This window comes from Electrona antarctica (assembly GCF_951216825.1).
Source record: "Electrona antarctica genome assembly, chromosome: 16".
Taxonomy (NCBI): domain Eukaryota; kingdom Metazoa; phylum Chordata; class Actinopteri; order Myctophiformes; family Myctophidae; genus Electrona; species Electrona antarctica.
Window position 1 is genome coordinate 33103094 of NC_136797.1, and position 22975 is coordinate 33126068.

A 22975-nucleotide genomic window follows, 5' to 3' on the forward strand; every position below is an offset into this window, starting at 1 on the left:
AGAAACGATACCTGCTGCTGTTTAGATCCTTATATACTGTGCATTCTGTGCACATCGAAAAGTAAGTGATTAGAAAACAACCTGTGATATGTCTTCTGTTATTTTCCAGAAGTAATTAGTTTACAAAAGGTCTCAATTGTTCATAAATAATGTTTGTTATGAGCTGGTCCAGCCGGCTCCATTCACTGCCATGTATTAATTGCACTTCCGGTGTGAGTTTGGCTCCCATGAAAGCATCCATGAAAGTGTCATGGCGCAGCCCAGTCACGTGACCACTTCTCGTCCTTCTCAGAGCTTCCTCAGAGGACTGTCTAAAGAGGACGAGACGCGAAGACCGTACGGGCGACGCCATGTTGCTCCATGGTGCTCCATGGAAGGAAAGAAACATGCGCAGTTGAGACCAGGAAGTTGTACATGCACAAATTTTGGCATGTACTGTACAACTGCCTTTTATAATGCCTGACTGACTCCATTGTAGGGAGCATGTTTCGTCCAAACCTCCTGATCAGACAAACTGTAGGTTTTGTATATATATTAATTATTATGGATAAATATTGTGTGTAATGTGTAACGCTGTAAATGTGATTGTGAAATGTAAGATTATTGTCTCTGGACATGGGAATAGACTGGTAATTGTGGAATCAATTAAGGTTGGTACGGTCCAGTGGGAGGGGCCTAGCCTATTTAAGAGGGGAACCTGCCACACTCCAGCAGTTGAGGTAGGGCTGTAGTGGATCAAGGACCAACCTATCCAGCAGATGTATATAGTGTTGCTGTACTGTTTTGCCACGGGACACTGAAGGTGAATAAAAACATTTGTTTTTGCATAAAAGGAACCCGACTTACATTCTTGGTATTTTGCTTTTTGAGTGTTTTTGGAGTACTTTGAGAGCTGTTTCAAGTGCCTTTTTGGCCCACACTTTGACATACATTTTGCATGATTTCTAATCTGTAGTCAGATATATGATTTCTTTAAATTGCAGAAGAGGTCGTCCAAAAACAGTGGCAAACCCTTTTTGCAGTATTGTTTCCAAAAATTAAAAGGTATAGAAGGGAAGCTGCAGATGATAAACTTAGGACAGGTACGTAAAATATTTAGACAGAGGTGAAACAACCGCTTAATAAGTTAGCCAGTTAGCCCTATAGTCGAATGTCAAATGACTTGAAGTCAGTTGGAAAATCTAATTTGACATTCGACCAGGGGAGGTCTTCTGTACCTTTACTCTTTGGAAACTATACTGCAAAAAGGGTTTTCGCCACTGTTTTTGGACGGAGCTAAGAGCGTAGAGTGAGTTTCCAAACGGAGATAAGGATCAATGGTGTTAGCAATGTGTGGATGTGTGTGATCAATAGTGTGCGATGTTGTAGAGTGTGTCAACATAACTGAAAACAAACTGAGGAGAACCAAAAGGATGCTGTCATCTGAGAGAGAGAGAGAGAGAGAGAGAGAGAGGGTTAGAATGGCCATCAGCCCATATCGCCCACTAGCACAGGGGTTTATTTTGGTCCGTGGATCACTGGTGCTCCGTGGAAGTACTGCATCCCTGACCATTCACTAATGTAGGATTTGTTGATTTTTAAAAATGTCTTTCCACTAGTTGAGAAACAGTGAACTGAATGACTTGGTGACCTAAGATGACCGTCCATTTACTGACAATTGCAAGGTCAAGAAATTCAACAGAAAAAGAGTTAGAATCATAAGAGGGGGAAGTGCACCGGATCTGGTTGGGTCATTATTATTAGGAAATTATTAGTAGTTAATGGACCATTGGTTGAGAAACAGTGGGATGTATACACCTGGGATGCATTGCATAGCAAGTGTTACTAAAGCACTAATCTTATCCTATATCCCCACCCAACACAACAGTGGTCCCCAGGTTGATTCTAAGTCAGGGTGGTGGTCCCTCGTTCACAATCAGTTAAACCCCTGCACTAGCACCATGGGAGCACACAACTGGACCTGATCTTTAATTATGAAGCCAGGGGCACGGTCGGTAGTGCTGTTGCCTCACAGCTAAGGTCCTGGGTTCGATTCCCGCTGGGGATGCTGTGGGCGCTGGGAGTTCTCTCCTCCGCGTCATCAGTGCCCATACCCAAGGCGGAGTTGGCGAAAGAGCCTTTCTGTGTGGAGTTTGTATGTTCTCCCTGTGTCCCCTAGGGTAGGTACCCTCACAAAAAACATGCAGTAATCCTGGTCTCTAAACTACCTGATGGAGGGGAAAGGAACTGGTCGGAAAAAAAGTGTTCCTTCCACGCGCTACGTCCGGCCGGGGAAACTCTCCCTTGTCGGGTGAAAAGAAGCAGCTTGGACTCCTCATGCATAGAAGGAAGCATGAGGTCAGTCCGCTGCTCCCCCAGGTTGGCAGAGGAAGTGTAGCACCCAGGATTGCATTAGATAATTGACACTGGGTGAAAAAATGGGTTGCAGAATCGTGGGATAAAAAAATTAAAAATAATAATAATAATGAAGCCGAATTAACTCAAGGCCACCAGACTGGAGGAGGTAGCGAGAGCATATGCCACAGAGATAAGTGAAGAGGAAAGCCAGATCCTGGTCAACAGCCACCACAACCATCTAACAACAACCAACATCACAATGAACGAGCAAACACTGGAGGAAGTAAAAAGGATTTCAAATATCTCGGGTCCTTTGTGAGGGAGGATGGCAGCTCTGGCATAGCAACATCAGTCATGACAAGACTAGCCAGAGTAAGGAGAAGCATCTCGTTCATTGAAGGTTAGACTTTACAAGACACTTGTACTGTCTCGACCCTACTATATCGCTCTGAGAACTAGACACTCACAGACACTGACCGCAGGATACAGTCCTTTGAAAACAAGTGCTACAGAAGGATGCTACATATATCATATAAAGAACACCGGACAAATTATATAGTTAGACCACCCATGCTAGAGAACAGGAGCCTCTACTTGCAACAGTGCAACAGTAAACAGCAAACTGACCTGTATGGTCATGTCACAAGACATACATCCCTGTAGTGTAGAGCATCCTACAGGGGACAGTAGAGGGAAAGCGAAGAAGAGGCAGGCAGAGAAGTCCTGGATGGACAACATCAAATCCTGCTTTGCACAGCAGAAGATCGACAGTGCTGGAGATCTCTGACTGTCCAAGCATCCCACATTGGGAGCACAAGCCAGGTGCTCTCAATGCACCTAATTGAAGCCCTTGCTTTAGCCTAGCTTAAGGGGCCTGTGACACAATACACAGGCTGCGTTCGAATTGCTAGGGTTGTTCCCTACTCCCTACTCCCCATACGGGGACCCAGACTCAGTGGACTAAAATAGTGATGAATTTGGACAATGCTCCCTGTATGGGGAGCACCGACTCTGACGTCAATATCGGTAGAGGGCGCTATAGGTCCGCGGGTTCATGTACTTTTTATTTGCATTGTAATCCCCATAGGGTTTTTTCAGATCGCCTCATAAAGAACTGTATGAAAAATAAACAAATCATCCCGCCGTTTCACTCATTTGGATATGAAGAATCAACTGACACCAGTCAAAACGCTGCTGCTGAAATGATGATAAAAAAGGTTGTTCTTTTAAAATAACATAGGCCTATGATTATTATCAATAAATTAATATTATATCCATTATCCAGCAATATGAAAACAGTGCACCACCTTGACAATATGAAAATATCAGCAGCATGATTATGAACCCCGCTAATCCTGGGGGGGCGGGGGGGGGGGGGGGATACGGCAAAAATAGCCGATCTATAAGCAACGCGTCCATGTTGTGAGCTTGTAGATCGGGTACTTTTGGTAAAGAATTACCAAAAGTAGCCGATCTACAAGCTCTGCTCACAATACGGACGTTAACAGAAACAGCAGTCCAATAAATTGCTGCCTACATAATGAAGTTTTAATGTATTTAGCGCAATTCAATGAAATAATGTTAGATAACATATATGTTTTAATGGCAGGAATTAATTAATATTAATAAAACATATGTTCGGAGACACAATTAATATGTCTCACACGCATGTACAAAATATATATTTGACTTTAGCACAAATGACAACCTCACCAACCTTAATCCAAAAACTATTAAAAAAGTCAGCGGTTGTAAAAATAGTGTCGGCAGCAGGGCGCGAAACCGTGAACCGATGAACGATGGTTTGAAAGGCGGCGTAACAGCCCACTAGACTAACGAGGGAGCTGATAGAACAGGGTTCTGAGGCAGCATAGGAGTCAAATATGCCAGCAGGGCAGCTGTCAGAAAGGGGTTCAGATTAGTAATACTATTGCAAATGAATTGTTTTATTATAAATAAATAAAATAAAACAATTGCAAATAAATGCACAGATCATTTGTCTCGAGATCTGTAGCTTCGAGATCCGCCAGGGAAGAAAAGAGAGGGGAAACGAAAGTTTTAAAAGTACATTTGTGTTGATTTGTTCAATTTCTGACTCTTCTGAGTTGGAGCGCAATGAGCGCATGCATGCAGAAGCAGCGCACGTGCGCGCAAACGCGTGCATGTGCGCTCAAGGGCGAGCTTGCGCAATGCATTATGGGGCAGATTTGCTTCGCTGTGTTTTTGTAGTGACCATCGGATGGTCCCTACAATTCCCGGTGCATTGTGGGATACTTCAGTCCACTACATTAGGGTGCAAAAATGCTCACTACATATTCGGACACTATAACAAAATGGCGGAACCCCAAAGTAGTGCACTATATGGGGCATAGGGAATGAATTCGAACGCAGCCACAGACACAACACAGGCTCTGTAGGCCAGGTCAAAGGTGCTGTGACAATTATTAGGCCTACTCCAATTATAGAAATCAAATGTATGATATTCCACATGAAAAGGCACAGAAGTGTATACTCACTACTTAGCATTTCTGTTAAAATTCACTAATATGAAACGATAAGAGGCATAGAATGCATAGACCCATAACTTGATTTCATCCTTGTTATCAGTTACCTCTTTAGCATGACAATGATGCACCCAACAGTATTTGCGGTGTGCTTGTGTTTCACATGGAACAGAGCTATACACAATGCTAATTCAATCAATAACTGCACAGAGGTTGTTCAATTATGTTATCCTTTCACCAGCTTCCTGTTTACATGGCTAGGAAATGTGTGTGAATGGAAAGTGATCACATTTACCGTCCGAGACTCCACCATGCTGGTATAACCCTATTAAAAGCTACAATCCGTAAGTTTAACCAAAAATCTATCCTGCACCCAAGAGGGAATCCCTGCTTGGCCAGGAGAAATTGAACTGTACTACCCGACGACAGGGTCTAGATTTCTCAAAGAGTATAGGAGGACCACCTCCAACCACTGCAGATGTGCTAGAGTCTAACACATTGTATTAACAGCATACACTATAATATAATATAGTATAGGGGTTCTCAACCCGTGGGTCGCGACCCCTCGGGGGGTCGCCAAATTATTTTAGGGGGTCCCCAAATTATTTAAAAATAAATATTCCACGATTTTTCAAAAATAGCAGACCTACAAGCTCGTAGCGCGCCACTCGGTGGCGCGCTATGAGCTTGTAGATCTGCTATTTTTAAATAGCTAAATTATAACAATGCTTAAAACACCAAAAGGGGTTCCCGCCCAAAATGGTTTAAGGTTATTGTAGCAGTCAATTTATATTGAGGGTCGGGAGGGGGCGGGGCGGGGGTCCCGAGACGTTGCCAAAGCATTTTCGGGGGTCCCCGGCCAAAAACGTTGAGAACCCCTGCACTATATCATACAGACAGATTGGCTAAAATAACATTTCATTCACTCAGTTAAGTCCAGGATTGCAGCTTTAAATGCTGCTTTCACTGGATTCTGCTATGGTAGAGAGAGACAGAAAACAAATTGGCAAGTGGAAGCCAGACATAAACGATGACCATGAGTAAAATATAGGGACTAAACTAAAGAGAGAGATGGGACAGAAATATAGACACGGCTACCCATAGTGAGAGAGAGAGACAGGGAGATGTAGAAGAGAGAAATAAGGAAGAGAAACGATGTCAGGGTCAATGGCTGGAGCCCAGCCCAGCAACTGACATCTTCTCCATTTCATCTAATGGAATGAAAGGCGTTTATGTTGCCTATCAGGGTCTATGGAGCTGGTGTGTGGGAGTGGGGGTGGGCTTTGGAGACACATTGCCACCATACAACCTTGTCAAACAGGACATTTGTTCAATCTATCGATGGGCTAGTAAATAGGGCAATGCTCTCTTCCACCAACGCAGGAGGAATATAAACAGATACGAAATCACACCAAGGACAAGCAGATAGATTTCCCAGACAACCTGCCATCTGGTTGAACAGAATATTTAAGTCATGTACAGTTAAAGTTCATTTCTATCAATAGCCTGTCAACAAGTAAGAGGAGCAGTTGCTAATGGTCTAATGTAATGAAATATGGACAATTATGGCAAAACAGCAGGCCATATACTTTGCATGTACTGTATGATTTCCTGTGTGCCTGTGGGTGTTGCATAGACAACATGGAAAGGATATAGTTGTGTGTGCCATATATCATATTCTGCAGTTTGTGTGATTCAGTCAGTCAGGTGGTTGCTTAGAATAATTAGATTCTCACTTTAAAATTTGAATAATCATATGATTATTACTATACAAATGGTTCTCCTCCCATGGATTTACCATAGGAGAGAGAGAGAGAAAGCGAGTTCTTTGTATATTCATTCACAGTGATGCCGTAAGGCCCTAGGACAGAGAGGCAGATTATTTTGCATACGAAAAAATGAGCACACACTTCTCTCTGATCTCTTGCAAACCTACTCCAAAATCACCGTTATTCTTTGTTTTTATGTGTGAAAAACATTCTGACCAATAAAACATTGCATCAGACTTTGTGTGGAAGGGCCTCGAGGAGGAGCACAGCAGCACCCAAAAGTCCTGTTGAATATGATTATGATTTGGCAGGCCGAAGGGAGACCTCTCTTGGAGTGCCACACTCCCATGTTCACCCAGCTGTGAGGGCCATACTTGGCACTCTGGACTTGGCCCCATGCCACAGTACACCAACTTGGAGATAATAATACTGTCTGTCCCATTGGAGCCGGGTGGAAAAACAAGGTTAGGTGTGGACAGGCATTAGGGGCACCTTGTAGAAAAATAGATGTGTCTTTGTGGTGAAGAAGTGGAAGTTCCGTGGGCTTGATGACGAGGGAATGTGCTTCGCTGTGTGTGTGTGTGTGTGTGTGTGTGTGTGTGTGTGTGTGTGTGTGTGTGTGTGTGTGTGTGTGTGTGTGTGTGTGTGTGTCAGTGGGTCCTGTCCAAGCAGGACCCAAACTCCTGCCAACATGTGACCATGCGCCTGAGTGGGAGGCTGTAGCCTTCTGCAGCTGCTACACATTAAAATCCCGGCATTCATTTAACTCCAAAGAGTGTACAAATGGAACCAAATCCATGAAATTGGAGTTAAATTACACTAAGGATTTTACTGCATAGTGTGTGTCTGTGTGTGTCTGCAAGCGTATGCTCTGTGCTCCATGAGCTGTAGCATGTGTGCATGTGTGAGTACGTAGACATTATGCATAAAATGTAGTGGACGCATGCGCATACACAATGCAGCACCGTATAGTGCAAGTCCATGTATGTGTGATTACGTACGTACTGTACTTGTGCCGTTGGAACGGACCCAGAGAAAATGCACTCTGTAATTACAAGCGCATCCCTCCTGTAATGATAGTGTGCGTAATGGGAGATATAAACATCGGCACATCGATAAGCCCGGCTCTAAAATTAGCCATGACGAGGTCAAGGATGCTATTTCTCCCAAAGCAAAGGGGAAGACATCTGTTTGTGCTGCCCAGTCACTCCGTGTCAATGTCACAACCGCCACCAAGGGTTTCTTCTGTTGCTGAATCAGCAGTGCATAGGAGGAGAGAGACGTTTTTCCCCATACAGGCACATTTGTCTTGTATATTACAAAGGAAAGGGAGGCACAGGGGACCCCCGGGGACCAGAAACATTTCTGGGGGGGGGGGGGATTGCTTTTACAGCTTCACCCAGCTGATGGCTGCTCAGATGGCTCTCAAAAGGGAGAGCTGTTGCGGATTAAGTGTCTTTCTGATGCACACTTCGACATGTAGACTGGGCCGAGCCGAGGGTCAAACAGACAACCTTCCGATTCCCAAGGGGCATCTCTACCCACTCAGCCACCTCCACCATGTAAATATACTGTATGTTATATTATTAAACAGTTCTGGTTAAGTCATTTGATTGGAAAAGGGGCATTTCATCAGTACTTATACTGTAACAACAACAGAATTGTCTACTGTTAGCTAGTATGTACCCTGTACATTAGCCTATATGTTGCTTAGCAACATTTTTGTCGAAAGAGTCCTGAAGGAATTACATTTGTTGGCAGAGCTGAATAAATTAAAAAGTAATGAACAAAACTGTCTCAAACAGCAATGATAGAACATGGTGTTTGTATGGCTAAAGCTTGGATTATACTTTGTCATACAATGGTGCCATGTGCCGTAGCAGATGCTATTGCTATTGTAGATCTGCTATTTTTGTAGTATAAAATAAGCATAAGGTTACACTTCCTCCACAGCCCTTCTAAGAAAGGTGGCCTTCTGTTTGTTGACTAGTCTCAAGTTACCATATCACCAATACCAACAATACAGATCCAATGTTCAGGATACAACTGTTACACACTAGCATTTGGTACAATTTAGGCATTTAGCCGTCTATGCTTTTATCGAGAGCGACTTACAATTGAGAGATCAGAGTAAGCCGTAAGCATGAAAACACAACAAACAACAAGGTAAATAGTAACATAAGTAGAGTGCAAAGAGAACAATGAATGCTTCAAAGAAAATAGAATAATAGGTAAACCTGATCAAAAGTAGCATTTCATCAAGCTACTGGTATCTAAATATAACGTTCTTAACATCTGTGTCAAGAAAAAACTAATCTAAACTACAAAAAGTGCTCCTCTGGGCACAGGTCTCCACCAGGATAGGAGCGTTTTTGGAAAAATGTCAAGTGGCATTCCCTCCTCAGCCTAGTGGGAATATGCGTGCATTGCGGCATTTTGTACAAAACGGGCAACTGAAAACTATAATATAAAAAAATATGAGAATATGCGCCACCATAATAAAGGTTGATATTTAAATTTTCACGTGGCATTTTTTCCTTGGCCTAGTGGGAATGTGCATGAAAGATTTCCCTCAAATTGCACTCTGCGTTCATGATTTGAGGCATTTTGTTGCCAATCTTGCAAACTTTGGAAGGCAATCTTAACCAATGGGGATATGGGGAAGCGGACAGGTCCGTGTTGAGCACATGACTATAGAGATGGTGTAGGCCTATACCGTTTTGCGTGATGTTTGGATAAAATACAAGTGTACGTGTGTGTGTGTGTGTGTGTGTGTGTGTGTGTGTGTGTGTGTGTGTGTGTGTGTGTGTGTGTGTGTGTGTGTGTGTGCAAACACAGCACATTCATGTGCATATGTACTCGGGTGCATTCTTGTGAGTATGTATTATGTAAATTGTCGTGTTTTGTGGCGAGTGCTTGCGGTTTATGACGAGCAACATGGAATGGGGGGAGAGAGGGGAGCTGATTAAAATCTATCCGTATTATGCAGCATGTCGGTAGGTAATAATGACAGCTACGTTCACGTAATATTTCATCAGCTGTAGATAGTGGAGGAATCATTACGGTTGGCAACAGGCTGCCTCTCTCAAACACCTGCACCCCCAACCACGTCAAAGAAAAATGTTTTGGTTTGTTTCATCGTCAATAAAGCCAGCAGCGCTTTCTCTGCCAGGTCCCTAAATGGAAAGATTGGCTGGGTTCAATTTCGGAATGATCGCATAACCGACAACAACTATACCGGCTGCCGTTATGTCAAATCAGGGCTGTGAGTGACCCACCTCACACCTCTATCATCTCTCTGTTTTCTGCTTCAATCTCCTCTCATCTCCTACTCAGTGGCATGGCTGCATATCGTATCATACACGCAGTGATAGGCAGTAGCCACAAGTCTCTCAGTCTCTCTCAGTCTCTCTCTCAGTCTCTCTCTCAGTCTCTCTCTCAGTCTCTCTCTCTCTCTCTCTCTCTCTCTCTCTCTCTCTCTCTCTCTCTCTCTCTCTCTCTCTCTCTCTCTCTCTCTCTCTCTCTCTCTCTCTCTCTCTCTCTCTCTCTCTCTCTCTCTCTCTCTCTCTCTCTCTCTCTCTCTCTCTCTCTCTCTCTCTCTCTCTCCCCAAAGTTAGCAATTTATTTAAGCTGGATGGAGGGCAGGTGTGACTGTTTAGTAGTTTCTAAGAATGTAGTTAAAGCAAGAGTATTGTTTGAGTATACATTTTATGAAAGTGAAAGTCTATGTCACTTTTGTAGATGACATGCTATGAAGAAAAAGTTTGTAACTGATAATTTTAAAGAATGTAAACAACTTAAGGAATAAAGGAGTTGTAAAAACTCTATTTCGCTCTCTCTCTAAAGTGAGACCAGACAGAGGCTAACCGTTTCCATAGGATTTTCTTTCCGTCTAGCGTACGGATGTCAAAGATCTGTGCTTGTTGAATACCTCTAAAAGGAGCTCTATTCAGGAGATGACAAGCATAATGAGACTGCACATAGAGGGAGGCAAGTCAAGGGGAATGAGAAGTCTTTTCAAAACAGGTTCCTGATATTTTGTAAATTTTTTCTCGATTAAGAATGAGCTGAAAGAATGACCTTGGAAACACTGACATGCTCACCAAAAGGTCAGCCAACACACTCACAGACATGTTTGCAATCAAAAGGCAAACGGCGAGAAAGATTAGGTGATCTCTTCAAATGTGTCAGAAGCAGATACATATTTATTTTATCAGCTTAATATTAACACTCTAGATTTTGTACTTTTTGCGCACACACACACACACACACACACACACACACACACACACACACACACACACACCTTTCTTCAATGCTAATACTTTGCTAAAGTCTTGTATAGACTGTTCATAATGTACTGTAGGGGCAAGTACTAAAGTCTGGGAGGAAAACACACATGACTCATGTTTTACCTTTGAGGTCAACTCACCACAGGGGAAAAAAGACAAGAATCTGGAGAAGGAAAAATTAATGTAGCATCAATTCCAGCATCCCAAGACCAAACTGAATGGATTGTTTGTGTTATAAATCTGTCGACTGTCTTTTCGCACGCACGCTCACGCACGCGCGCGCGCACACGCTCGCTCGCGCTCGCGCGCGCACGCGCACACACACACACACACACACACACACACACACACACACACACACACACACACACACACACACACACACACACACACACACACACACACACACACACACACACACACACACACACACACACACACACACACACTTTACAACAGGCCTGGACAGAGAGAGGGCATGCATGACAACAAATTAGGAGACATGACTATGCTAGCAACTAGCGAAAGTTCATTTATGCACAGAACTGACAGCTGGAACAGCCACATAAATAAGACCCCGATTCTTGCCTTGTCTTTATACACATTCCACAACAGGGAAGTGACACTTACAATTGACATTTTCAATATGCCTATGAGACCGCACTAACACAATCAGTGCATTATGATGTTAACATTTGTGTGTCTTTAGTGGTTATCTAACAGTTAAAGGGTCTGCTTGACTCATTCCATTAAGGATACACACAACTAACATGGGGGGCACTAGATAAATGGTGCATTTATATAGCACCTTTATCCAAGGCAGCTTTGCATGTTTGTGCATTACACTCACTCACTCACTCACACACTCACACACTCACACACTCACACACTCACACACTCACACACTCTCACACTCTCACACTCTCACACACTCACACACTCACACACTCACACACTCACACACACACACACACACACACACACACACACACACACACACACTCACACACACACACACACACACACACACACACACACACACACACACACACACACACACAATTGTGGAGCAATCAGGAGCAAAGGGGTTCAGAGTCATGCTCAAGGACACTTCGACATGAACACTGGGGGAGCCCGGGATCGAACTGGGAACCTCTATGGACTTTTTATGTTTGCTTTTGTACATCCCCGTGATGTACAAAAGCAAGCTGAAGGCGCCTCTCACTTCACACAAGTGTGATTCTTTTATTAGAGAAAACAATGGCTTCACGCTAACTTGCCAGGAATAGAAAGCTGAACTGTCCACAGCCCTCGTTTGAGACACAGACAGAGTAGACAGAAATGGTACCATATTATAATGAGAATTAGTGAGGACCAATTATTTGAAGATAGGTTGAAATGGGTGAAGTCGTCCTCTAAAAAGGTTGAGGATCACTATGGTTATCTCAGTTAAAGAGCCTGCTTGAGGTTGTGAAAAGTCAATCCATCAAGGATACACTTCATAGACTCTTTAGAATCACAGTCTGAGTTGAGTGGCTGAGTTAGCCTCTGAGTGGGGAATAGGTGCCGAGTGCTCTATCAAAGCTGACAGTTAGTATATAGGGATATAGAGTGAGAGAGATGCCACTTCTTTAGGAAACTCATAACAATGTAAGAGCCCCATAGTCTGACGAAGAAGAGCACTCTAGGCAATTGAGAGAGAGCTTGTATCAGCAGCTTTACCTATCCTGGCAACAGTCACATCACTGTGGCATGGCAATCTCAATTCTCATCAAATCACCTCAGACTCTTGACAAGCTGGCAATATGTGGTTTGTTCAGACAACTAGAGATGGCTGATTCATCAAGATGACTATCTTCATCAGCCACTTTAATAGCCACTTATCAATTTGTTGTATTGTGGTGTCATGTGGCTAGATCTACGAGCTGTACTGAGATGAAATGCGTTGTGAGGTTGTAGATATGCCATTTTCTAACTTTTTGTCAATTTCTGACAATTTTCACAATGGCATGTCCAACATGATAGAGACGCCATTAAGTGCTAATTAAACATCAAAGAACGGTTTACAAATATAAGGAATTCAGAATTAAATGCATTTTGGCAAGGAATAGAAGCCTTGAAGCAATTTAAAAGAAAGAAAAAAACTGGAACAAAGGCAAACAGAGCATTTGCATAATACGTTTTTGTAATAATATTAACTTATTTAAAAGGTGTTTTAATCTGTGTGAGGTATTGTATAGTGAAAAATGAACATGAAGCACTGGCATGGCCAAAGCCAGCATGCCTGGGTGTCTGTGCCTCTCAATTGAGTCAGACGCCACCAGATCGCAAGAAGCCAATGACAGAAATCAGACCAGGCAATGACTCCCCAGTTCATCAATTAACATGCTAAAATCAAATTAACCCACAAGGAAGTCTGCTCCCCCTGCTGGCATTTTACACCACAAAACGGAGAGCAGTGCACATTACAGGACCTCTGAAAGGAGACGAGGCACACAAAAGCTCCTAACAGGTGTAGAAGAGGGCCTTTGGGGCTTCAGGCACTAAACAGACGCTTTTCCTCTCTCCTGCCGCCACCTTTACTCGGCCCTACAAAAGAAGCGCCCGTCATTTGATCAGTGTTCCGCTGTATAATCCGGCCCTGGGAGGCAAGCAAGCCAAGCGACCTAATTAGAGCAGCACAAGTCTCCAGGGCTGAGTGACGGATGGACCTGCCAATCACACCACGGAAAGCCACCATCAAGCGATGACTTCTCACCTGACACAAAGAGAGCTGGGCGGGACGCAACAGCATCAGAAGACCAATGATGACGGGGAGACGTCCTGTACAGTGGCGATGCTTCATCTGACAGACTGCGCTGACAACAGCCCCAGTGCAACAGCAAATAAAAACACAAAGCTGCAGTGTCAGGCTGCTTTTTAAGCACGGGCGACAAGCAAAACCAGTGGCCCTGCTTAGCCTGAATTATTAACGTGCAAATAAATAAACCAGACTCTCCTTTAGTAGTGTGTCTCCTGTGCAACTTAATTAACTGTGACAGGCCAGTGAGTGAGAGAGAAAGAGACTGACAAAGAGAGAGGGAGAGAGAGAAAGACACACACACACACACACACACACACACACACACACACACACACACACACACACACACACACACACACACACACACACACACACACACACACACACACACACACACACACACACACACACACACACACACACACACACACACACACACACACACACACACACACACACACAGAGAGAGAGAGAGAGAGAGAGAGAGAGAGAGAGAGAGAGAGAGAGAGAGAGAGAGAGAGAGAGAGAGAGAGAGAGAGAGAGAGAGAGAGAGAGAGAGAGAGAGAAACACACAAGACAGAGGGTGAAGTAAAAACAGTTGCTAGGCAACATACAACATCTGTAGGACTTCAGCAACGTATTCAGTTTGAGATTTCAGTCTCCAGGGTTACAGAGAAAAGATAACATTTCAAGCAGTTTAGGGGTCCTTTACCATTGACTATAAATTAGAAGACACCGTCTGTCTGTCTTTCTTTGCTCCTCTGCCCAGAACAACACTTTCATTTGTGCAGTTCCTCACAGCTGGAATTGATTGAAAGTTCAATTTGAGCAGGAGATACCATCTAGCACAGGATACATACTACAGGAAAGTCCCAGCATTACCAGAAGCAAAGCATTAATATTGTGACATAGGATTACTGTGAGTGAGTTTCTTTAGCAAGAGAATAATTTGACTTCATTCAAAGATGATTCACTGGGTTATTTGTACAATTAGTGCAGCAAGAAGGCCTAAATTGCCTAGAAGTAGTTAATGATGTTAAAACTGAACTGAAACTGGGTGAATTGAGAAAGACCAATAAAATATATCTAATTTGCCTTGTTGTTTCCTATACTCATTGGTTTCTACTACCAAAAGGCAATTTGGTTTATTCACATTTCTACAGCATAGTTTCTTTATTAAACACTTGGTTTTGTTAAATATATACCGTTGTAAATGCCATTCAAACTTTTGTTCACAATAGCTTCACAACATTGTCACATTGCGTTCTGCAACTCGCTGGCAATATTAACTAAGAATGATAAGTTATCATTCTTAGTATGTTATGCTTTAGCTATTGAAAAATAGCAGATCTACAAGCTCATAGCGCGCCACCGAGTGGCGCGCTACGAGCTTGTAGGTCTGCTATTTTTGAAAAAACGACTGACATAGAAACATAGCTTTTTCAGGAAACTGTCAGGATGTAGAAGACAGAAGAAGATTTTTAGAATCTGATCTCAGGTCAAAATGGGTTAATATTGCCAGCGAGTTGCAACTTTCTAGTTATCATTGATTACTAGAGAGCTGCATACGTTAGCCCAGCAAAGGTGGCCAGGCCAATCCGACAGGCTTTAATCTGGGCAACATCTTGACATGTTTCAACCTGCTAGTATCCACCTGGATCCTTCCTCGTCTAATCTGTTGTTTGCTTACCAAGTGGGAGTGGTTGGGAATCTGAGCGGCAACACTACAAGCTCTGCACACTTATTATAGTCCTACCTATAACAATTTCCACATAATCGCAATCCCAACCCAAGTAGCTCCCCTCTAGTCCAGTGGATCTCAAAAAATGTAACCCCCAAACTGATTTGTGTTTGGCCAGGGACCCTCATCTGTCAAAACCTCTGGACCTCTAGTGTGTGCGTGTGTGTCCATATTGACCAGCCCTGCATATGAACCTCCATCCCTGCTCTAACCACCAAGTTCGACTTTCACTGGTGGGGTTAGAGAAGGTAATCTCTATATCAACACTAGTGAGTCTCAATATAATAATAGAGATCCCAAGCCAGGGCTGAGATTGAGCGGTACAAATGTTCATTAGCATCTGTTAAAGCGTGGGTGTCTTGCTAATTCCAGATGAGAGAGAGCATGCTTTGTGGTGGTGCAGAGAAAATCAATGCACCGCAAACGGGCGCAAATAAACAATCTGGACTCAGTGTGTTTGTTCTAATCCATTCAGGCCTGACGTCGAAAAAAAAAAAAAAAAAAGTTTTCTAAATCATGACAATTTTCGGAAAGATTTGAGGCACATTTTAACGATTTTTCAAAAATAGCAGACCTACAAGTTCATAGCGCGCCACTCGGTGGCGCGCTATGAGCTTGTAGATCTGCTATTTTTCAATAGCTAAATTATAACAATGTTTAAAACACCAAAAGGGGTTCCCGCCCCAAAATGGGTTAATGGTTAATGTGGTTAAACGCTAACGTGACATGGATGCGTTCCAGGTCTCAATGGGCTAATCAAGAGCCTGTCTGATTTGTTGGGATAATCTCTTGATGAAACATGACCACATGATAATTAGAATTTGCAGACAGTAGACAACATTAGTGTCCTTTATCCCAATTGTCTGGTGGATCTTTAAAAAAGCTATAAGAAAACCAATTCACAAAATAATCAAATTGACTGTACTGTAAATCTGGTTAACAGATATTAGCAGAAGATATTAGCCCAGTTACAGGTGATATCTTTTTCTTTGTCAAGATGACTTGAGTCAATAAAGCAGTTTACAAACTATTATTATGGAGAAAACAGAGGAGGAAATAATTATTGAACTAATTCGTTAATTTCACCACACAGTGTGAAATGCTAATGCTCATCGAAAAACAGAGCCTTTCAGACCATTGATGGAACTGCAACCTTCAGGATCGCTGCACACTTAACTCTATATTTGAATGTTTGTCCGTCTCTAACACACCTGGCCTAAAAAGGGTCATGGTGTGACTTCAGAGTCTGATGTGAATATCTGCATTCCAATCGCTAACAATATTGACACCAATCTTTAACATTTTTTTAGAAGGGAAGGTGTGTGGTATTACTCAACGGAGATAAAACAGTAGCAGCAGGAGAAACAATGTCACTGAGCCAGCTGGGGTCTTTCTGCTAAAGATAACGAGCACATCCCTGTCGGAATCCGGTCAGAAAACGAGATGAAAATAACAGGACAATAGTGGATTGAGTTAATACATATCATCTATCTATCTATCTATCTATCTATCTATCTATCTATCCTTTTCTCCATCCAGTGACCTGACTTCCCACTTAGCTATCTTAACTTACTGTATCTAACTATCAGGAGCTCCTCACTAGCTGCTGCCCATTCATTTCTGCCAATCCCCCCTATCCCACTCTGCCTGCTGTCGCCCTGTATGCAGGCAGGAACACCAGTGGGGGCTAAGAATAGAACACAGCTGGCACTGCAGGGCTTACATATTTCACACTCAAGCCACCATGCTCCAAAATACACCTCCCCATCACGTCTGGTTCCCAGCTCCTGGACCAGAACATGGTGGTTCCCAGCCTCCCTAGTCGTCTTTGAACCGCTCTTCACCTTAGTGGCAGGGTTCTGACAGAATCACTGCTCATGAGATCTGTGACCAAATCAGCCAGCGATAATAAGAGAGGAGGGCTGTAGTAGCAAGTGAGAAAGCAAGACAGAGGGGAGTATTTTACCACCACGCTGACCTCATCACCCACTGGTCACCACCATCGTCACCCTATTCACCCGTCCACCCACCCACAACTGGCTTACCTTATCCCATACCATTATAACAATTCTCGCTTTTACGGAGCATTGTGTTTGTTTCATAAAAGTGTATGCAGCCTATAGACACATTCCGAGACGGGTCCCCTGGTCGCAGCGAACGTGTAAACAGGCAGGTCTTCTACTACATTGAATGGTAGAGTGACTGATGTTAGTCTGATGTTAGTCTGCTCAAACGTTTGTTTTTGTAAAGTTAGTGTTGGTAAAAAACAGGTAACAGAGTAACGTTTGAGCAGACTAACATCAGTCACTCTACCATTCAATGTAGTAGAAGACCTGCCTGTTTACACCGCAGATATGTCGTCTCCGCCTACAGGAAATACGTTCGCTGCGACCAGGGGACCAGTCTCTGAATGTGTCTATATTGGTGGTTCTTAAAGTGAGGTCTGGCAGTTACGGGGATCCCGGGCTCAAAATATTTTTTAAATGGGGGTCTATTGCGTATCAATATGGGGGGCCTTGACATGAACAGTTTTCAAAACCACTCGACTACTATCTGGTTCATAAAATTCAGGTGCCACTCCTAAAGAATGCCACATGGGGCAGGGGGCCACTGCCGGGTCAAGCCCTGTTGCGATGACAAGGGATTCCTGTGACAGCGGCAGATTAGCAGTAAGCACCACACACTGACTCAAGGTGAAACTGGCACTGGCTGTCTAGCTGTGTGCAGAAGAGAGAGAGAGCGCCAAAGCATGAGCCACTGAGCCAGGGGTAGAGAATGGACTGTCTACTATCACCCAGTCAGAGAAGCAAGCAGATGGAGCAGCACCACAGGGCACACAACAGAAGTCAAAGGGGGGGTGTGGCCTTGGATTCCTGGATTGATTGACTCCTCGCCTAAAGGCTAGTTCATACTTTGTCGAGGACAAAAAATAAGCATTCTCACCTGAAATTCAGACAAATATGTTACATTATTTCCACGTTGTCGTGCCTGGGTTTCTTTGTGTGCTCCCTCTCTGTCTGTCTCTCCCTCTATCTGTGCAGGCACCTCCTCTCTGTCTGTCTCTCCTTCTATCTGTGCAGGCACCTCCTGTGATCATTCACTTTATCTACTGCCAATCAACCTGTTATCTACTCCTCCACCAATTGTGCTTTCCCTTCCAATTTGCTGGTCCTGCTTCTCTCACTCCACCTCCACCAATCTGCAACTGCCCACCCTATCTCATCCACTTCACCTGCTCCATTTGTAGTGATGTGTTTTATGCCAAAAGAAAAGACATAAAATACACTGACTGTGTATATGAAAAATGTAGCAGTCTGAAGGGACCTTAACTAAGTTAAACTTTGAGTAAACTTAAGCCCTAACCACACCAAAGGGTTACCATGCAACTCCTTGGGTCCAAACGGTTGCAAGGAGTTAATGCTAAAACCGTCTCAACCCTTTGGTGTGGTTTGGGCCATTGAATTCTATGCGTTGAATCACTAGGGACGACGCGCGTCAACGTGCAACAGGACATATCACACCGCAGGGACAACTCTAAAACTGTCTCGACCCTTTGATGTAGTTAGGGCTTATTTAGAGATTCTGCTACCTTTCTGTTACATTTTGTGTATGCCCGACCCTCGGACACTTAAGACAGAGGCCTCTAAACGTAGCGCAGCACACTTTTGTCCGACATACCATAGGACCGAGTCCGACATGCGCTAAACGACCAGATTAAGGTTGGCAAACATGTGTTAAGGTTGGCGACCGGATTAAGGTTGGCGCTGCTCCGTTCTTGCGGTTATGGTTAGGTTAGGGTTTGAGGTCGGTTGTCGTTGTCGGACCAATAGTATGTCGGACCAAAAGCCTGCACCGTCTGCACCCACCTTCATATCTTTTGGCCACTGGATAGAGTAGTTACTAGTTAGATAGGCAGGCTTCTGTTTTTAACTATGTTAGTAGCCATGGCCCGATTTCTACTTAGCTGCATGTCGCCAGTGTAACAATATCGCCGTATTGTGAGCTTAGATGGGCTGTTTCATCTGTGTTCATCTTCAGATGTCTCACTGACTGTAGCACTGACTGTAGCCTACACATTACAATCTCACCAATATGTGTCACATTAAAACATATGTCATATACTCGACTGTGATCTGGTGTAATATATATCATATCTTTTTCCCAAACCATGCTGGCATGCTGCCCTATACTGAATAATAAAGCAGAAATGGATGGAAAATAGCCTAATACATTATTTTTTGTAAAGACACCTATCCTGATTACCTGCTTCTTACAAGCTAGGGACACTCACCTGCAGTAAATCTGGAGACTGCTACTTAATGGTATCCCCCCCGCCCAATCTCTTGGCTCTTTATTTCCATGCCAGACAGCAGTGTCATTATTATACATGGGAGATCTCCATTGGAATACAGTTTGGCTAATGAGCACCTCTTAGCTGATCACATTAGACCTGCACTTGAGGACACTTAATTACCAGTGTTGCACTCCAAGCAGCTCTGTCTAGGGGACAGGAGAAGTCCTTTAATTAAGGCCTCTGAATTCTACCTATGTTTGTACAAGCCTGTATCCCTCGGAGTGTGTGTGAGAGTATATTAGAGCTTCAAATGAAGGCTATAGAATATGAGGTATGTTTGAGTGCGCAAGCATGTGTTTCCAGTCATGCTTATATGTATCATATTTATCTTTTAAGAATGTGTTTTTCTATGTGCATGTGTGAAAGAGCGAGTTAATTTGTGTGATAATGACAGCCTTGTGTAAATATGTGTTTGTTGTTTTTCTTCTATGTGGATCACACACACACTACACACACACACACACACACACACACACACACACACACACACACACACACACACACACACACACACACACACACACACACACACACACACACACACACACACACACACACACACACACACACACACACACACACACACACACACACACACACACACACACACACACACACACACACACACACACACACACACACACACACACACACTGAAGCTTCCTGTGTTATGAGTCTCTGTGTGCACCTTTCATTTAATTCCAGCAGTGACTCGGCCATGAGTCAGAGTGAAGAACCCAGTCCAAATAAAAAATACTCTCTCTCTCCATGTCTCTCTCTCATTATTTTCACCTCTAATTCTTCTTTCCTCAGTCGCCTTTTTCTCCTTCACTCTCAGTGGCTCCTTCTCTAAAATGGACTGAGGCTGTGGCTAACATAAATCATTCAGTCATAATGTTTTTTTTGTTTTTGTTTTTTTTCCTAAAATGAAAACAGATTGTCCGCTTTGGTCAAATTCTCTGTTTGTCTGCTCTCTCAAGCGTTAGAAAGAAAACTTCAAATGAGACAACATCTCCTCTCCTTTCATCATTTCACCACCTCACCAATTATTTTCTCCTTTTTTTCCAGTAGTAGCTTTTTCTTGTCAGAACTGACTCTTGAGTGAGTGCATGACTGTAATACAGTATGCGTCTAATAATGTCCTTCTGCCTTATACTTTGTTTAGGGTTTTTATTGATGTAAGTTTTAATAACAGTCAATAAATCAGGCTGAGAGGCAAGGTTAGTGCATACTGGAATGTTGTTCAACAAGCTATCAGAACAGAGCTTTCATAGGTTTGCCATGGGCCACTTACATAGGAGCATAGTCAACATGACCCTGAGAGAACAAGGTGTGATGAAATTCCACCTCAGTAACTGGATTCTCAGGTTACAGCAAGTGTCACTCATGGAATTGTAATTGTGAAAATGACAAGCGGCTCTACACCATTAAAAGGCGATAACTACCATGATTATTGTCTCCACCAGGCCGAAGGCTTGGGGAGAGAGTATGTTTTGCACTCCGTCCGTCCGTCCGTCCGTCCGTCCGTCCGTCCGTCCGTCCGTCCGTCCGTCCGTCTGTGACCTGCTAATCTCCGGCACCATTAACCCGGTCGATGCCAAATTTTGCACTCACACTCCCTGGATGCCAACGATGAACCTCTGCCCCAAAATTTCCAGAACGGTCTGTTATAGCGCCACCAGGAGGCCGCTTTGTGCAAAACAAGTTTTTGGACAGTACACCTACAGATTTTGTCCAAACATCACGCAAATTGGTACACAGTCTCTCTAGAGCCATTCAACGAAACGGGTCTTTCAGATTTCTCAGACTCCATCCTGATTGGCTAAGATTGGCTTCCAAAGTTCGCAGGAGTGCTCAGTTTCAAACAAAATGCTGCAAATCATGAACACATCGTGTGATTTCCGTGAAATTGTGCACGCACATTCCCACTAGGCCGAGGAGGAAATGCCAAATGAACATTTTCAACTCGGCCTCATGGTGGCGCTATAACTGGTCGAAAAGTGTTTTTACCTCTAACTGCACGGATCTGTGGATAACTTTGTATGCCAACTCCCTAGAGGCCAAGGAAAAACCTTTGCCTGGAATTTTTCACATCTGCTCTTTATAGCGCCACCAGGAGGCCGACATATGTAAAACACATTTTCTAATATTACTCCTTCAGATTTTATCCAAATGTCACGCAAATCGGTACACATGCTCTTCATAGTCATGTGATCAAGACGGGTTTGTTTGATTTCTCATAATCCACCCTCATTGGCTACGATTGGCTTCTAAACTTTTCAGGAGTAGCCCGCGTTGTAAGCGTTTTGTACAAATTGCCACAACTACTCAACGCAGAGTCCGATTGTGGTGAAACTGTGCATGCATATTCCCACTAGGCTTTGGAAGAAATGCCACTTGACAGTTTTCAAATCAGCCTCATGGTGGCGCTACAACAGGCCAAGCCACGTCACACACACACACACACACACGTTTATATTGCTCCTAAACATTTTGCCAAACATCACACACACACTCCTATCCTCCTGGTGGAGACCTGTGCCCAGACGGGCACTTTTAAAGTTGTCAAATATTATTGTCAAAATACTGACACTCTTGTCCTTTATTGGATCAATAGTACAGAGATGAATTAAATTCGACAGCCATTCTACTAGCATACTATAGTTCTCCTATAAGCTTAACGCACAAAGCTCTCTGATCTTTTACATCAGGATGCAGTATGCATCTCTGTTTCTCGTCTCCCTCATTCTCTCACGCTCATATCCTCTATTAAACAGAACGCGGGTTTGTCATTATTCTTTTCCGACTCTGATTTTTCTAGAAGCCCTCCGACAGAGTAACCACTGTGCCACTAACCAGTCATAAATATTCACAACGAGAAAGCTGACGGATGTTCTTTTAGATGGATGCTCACACAGGGCGAGCGTGATGGTCAACACCGCAGGGAGGAAAACAAGACACCTTCCAGGAGGGAAAAACATTCAGCTCAGAAAGTCAATAAATATGTAGGCTACTGTAATCACTGTTTAGAACATGGATCACACCATGTTAGCCAGAGAGACCTTTTGGAAGTTTAATATAGTAATTCTGGTGAATATCGTCGTTTGTACCCATGTCCAAAACCATTATTCTTCAGGAAAAGGGGTGGGAGGGGGGACTGTGTTCTAATCTAATG

At 43.5% G+C, this 22975-nt stretch overlaps 1 protein-coding gene across 5 annotated transcripts in view; it reads right to left on the reverse strand.

Annotated features, from left to right (window-relative positions):
- LOC306939277 (mediator of RNA polymerase II transcription subunit 13-like) overlaps positions 1-22975 on the reverse strand; it is a 147252-nt gene that overhangs the window by 120566 nt on the left and 3711 nt on the right. For 3 of the 5 annotated variants that reach the window (XM_079523843.1, XM_079523844.1, XM_079523842.1), the window contains exon 1: positions 2965-3079. The exons of the other annotated variants lie outside the window; for them this stretch is intronic. In XM_079523843.1, coding sequence (XP_079379969.1) covers positions 2965-3075 — 111 coding nt within the window. In that variant the 5' untranslated portion in view covers positions 3076-3079. Of the gene's footprint in view, positions 1-2964; positions 3080-22975 lie in introns of those variants that run through there. 5 annotated transcript variants of the gene reach the window in all.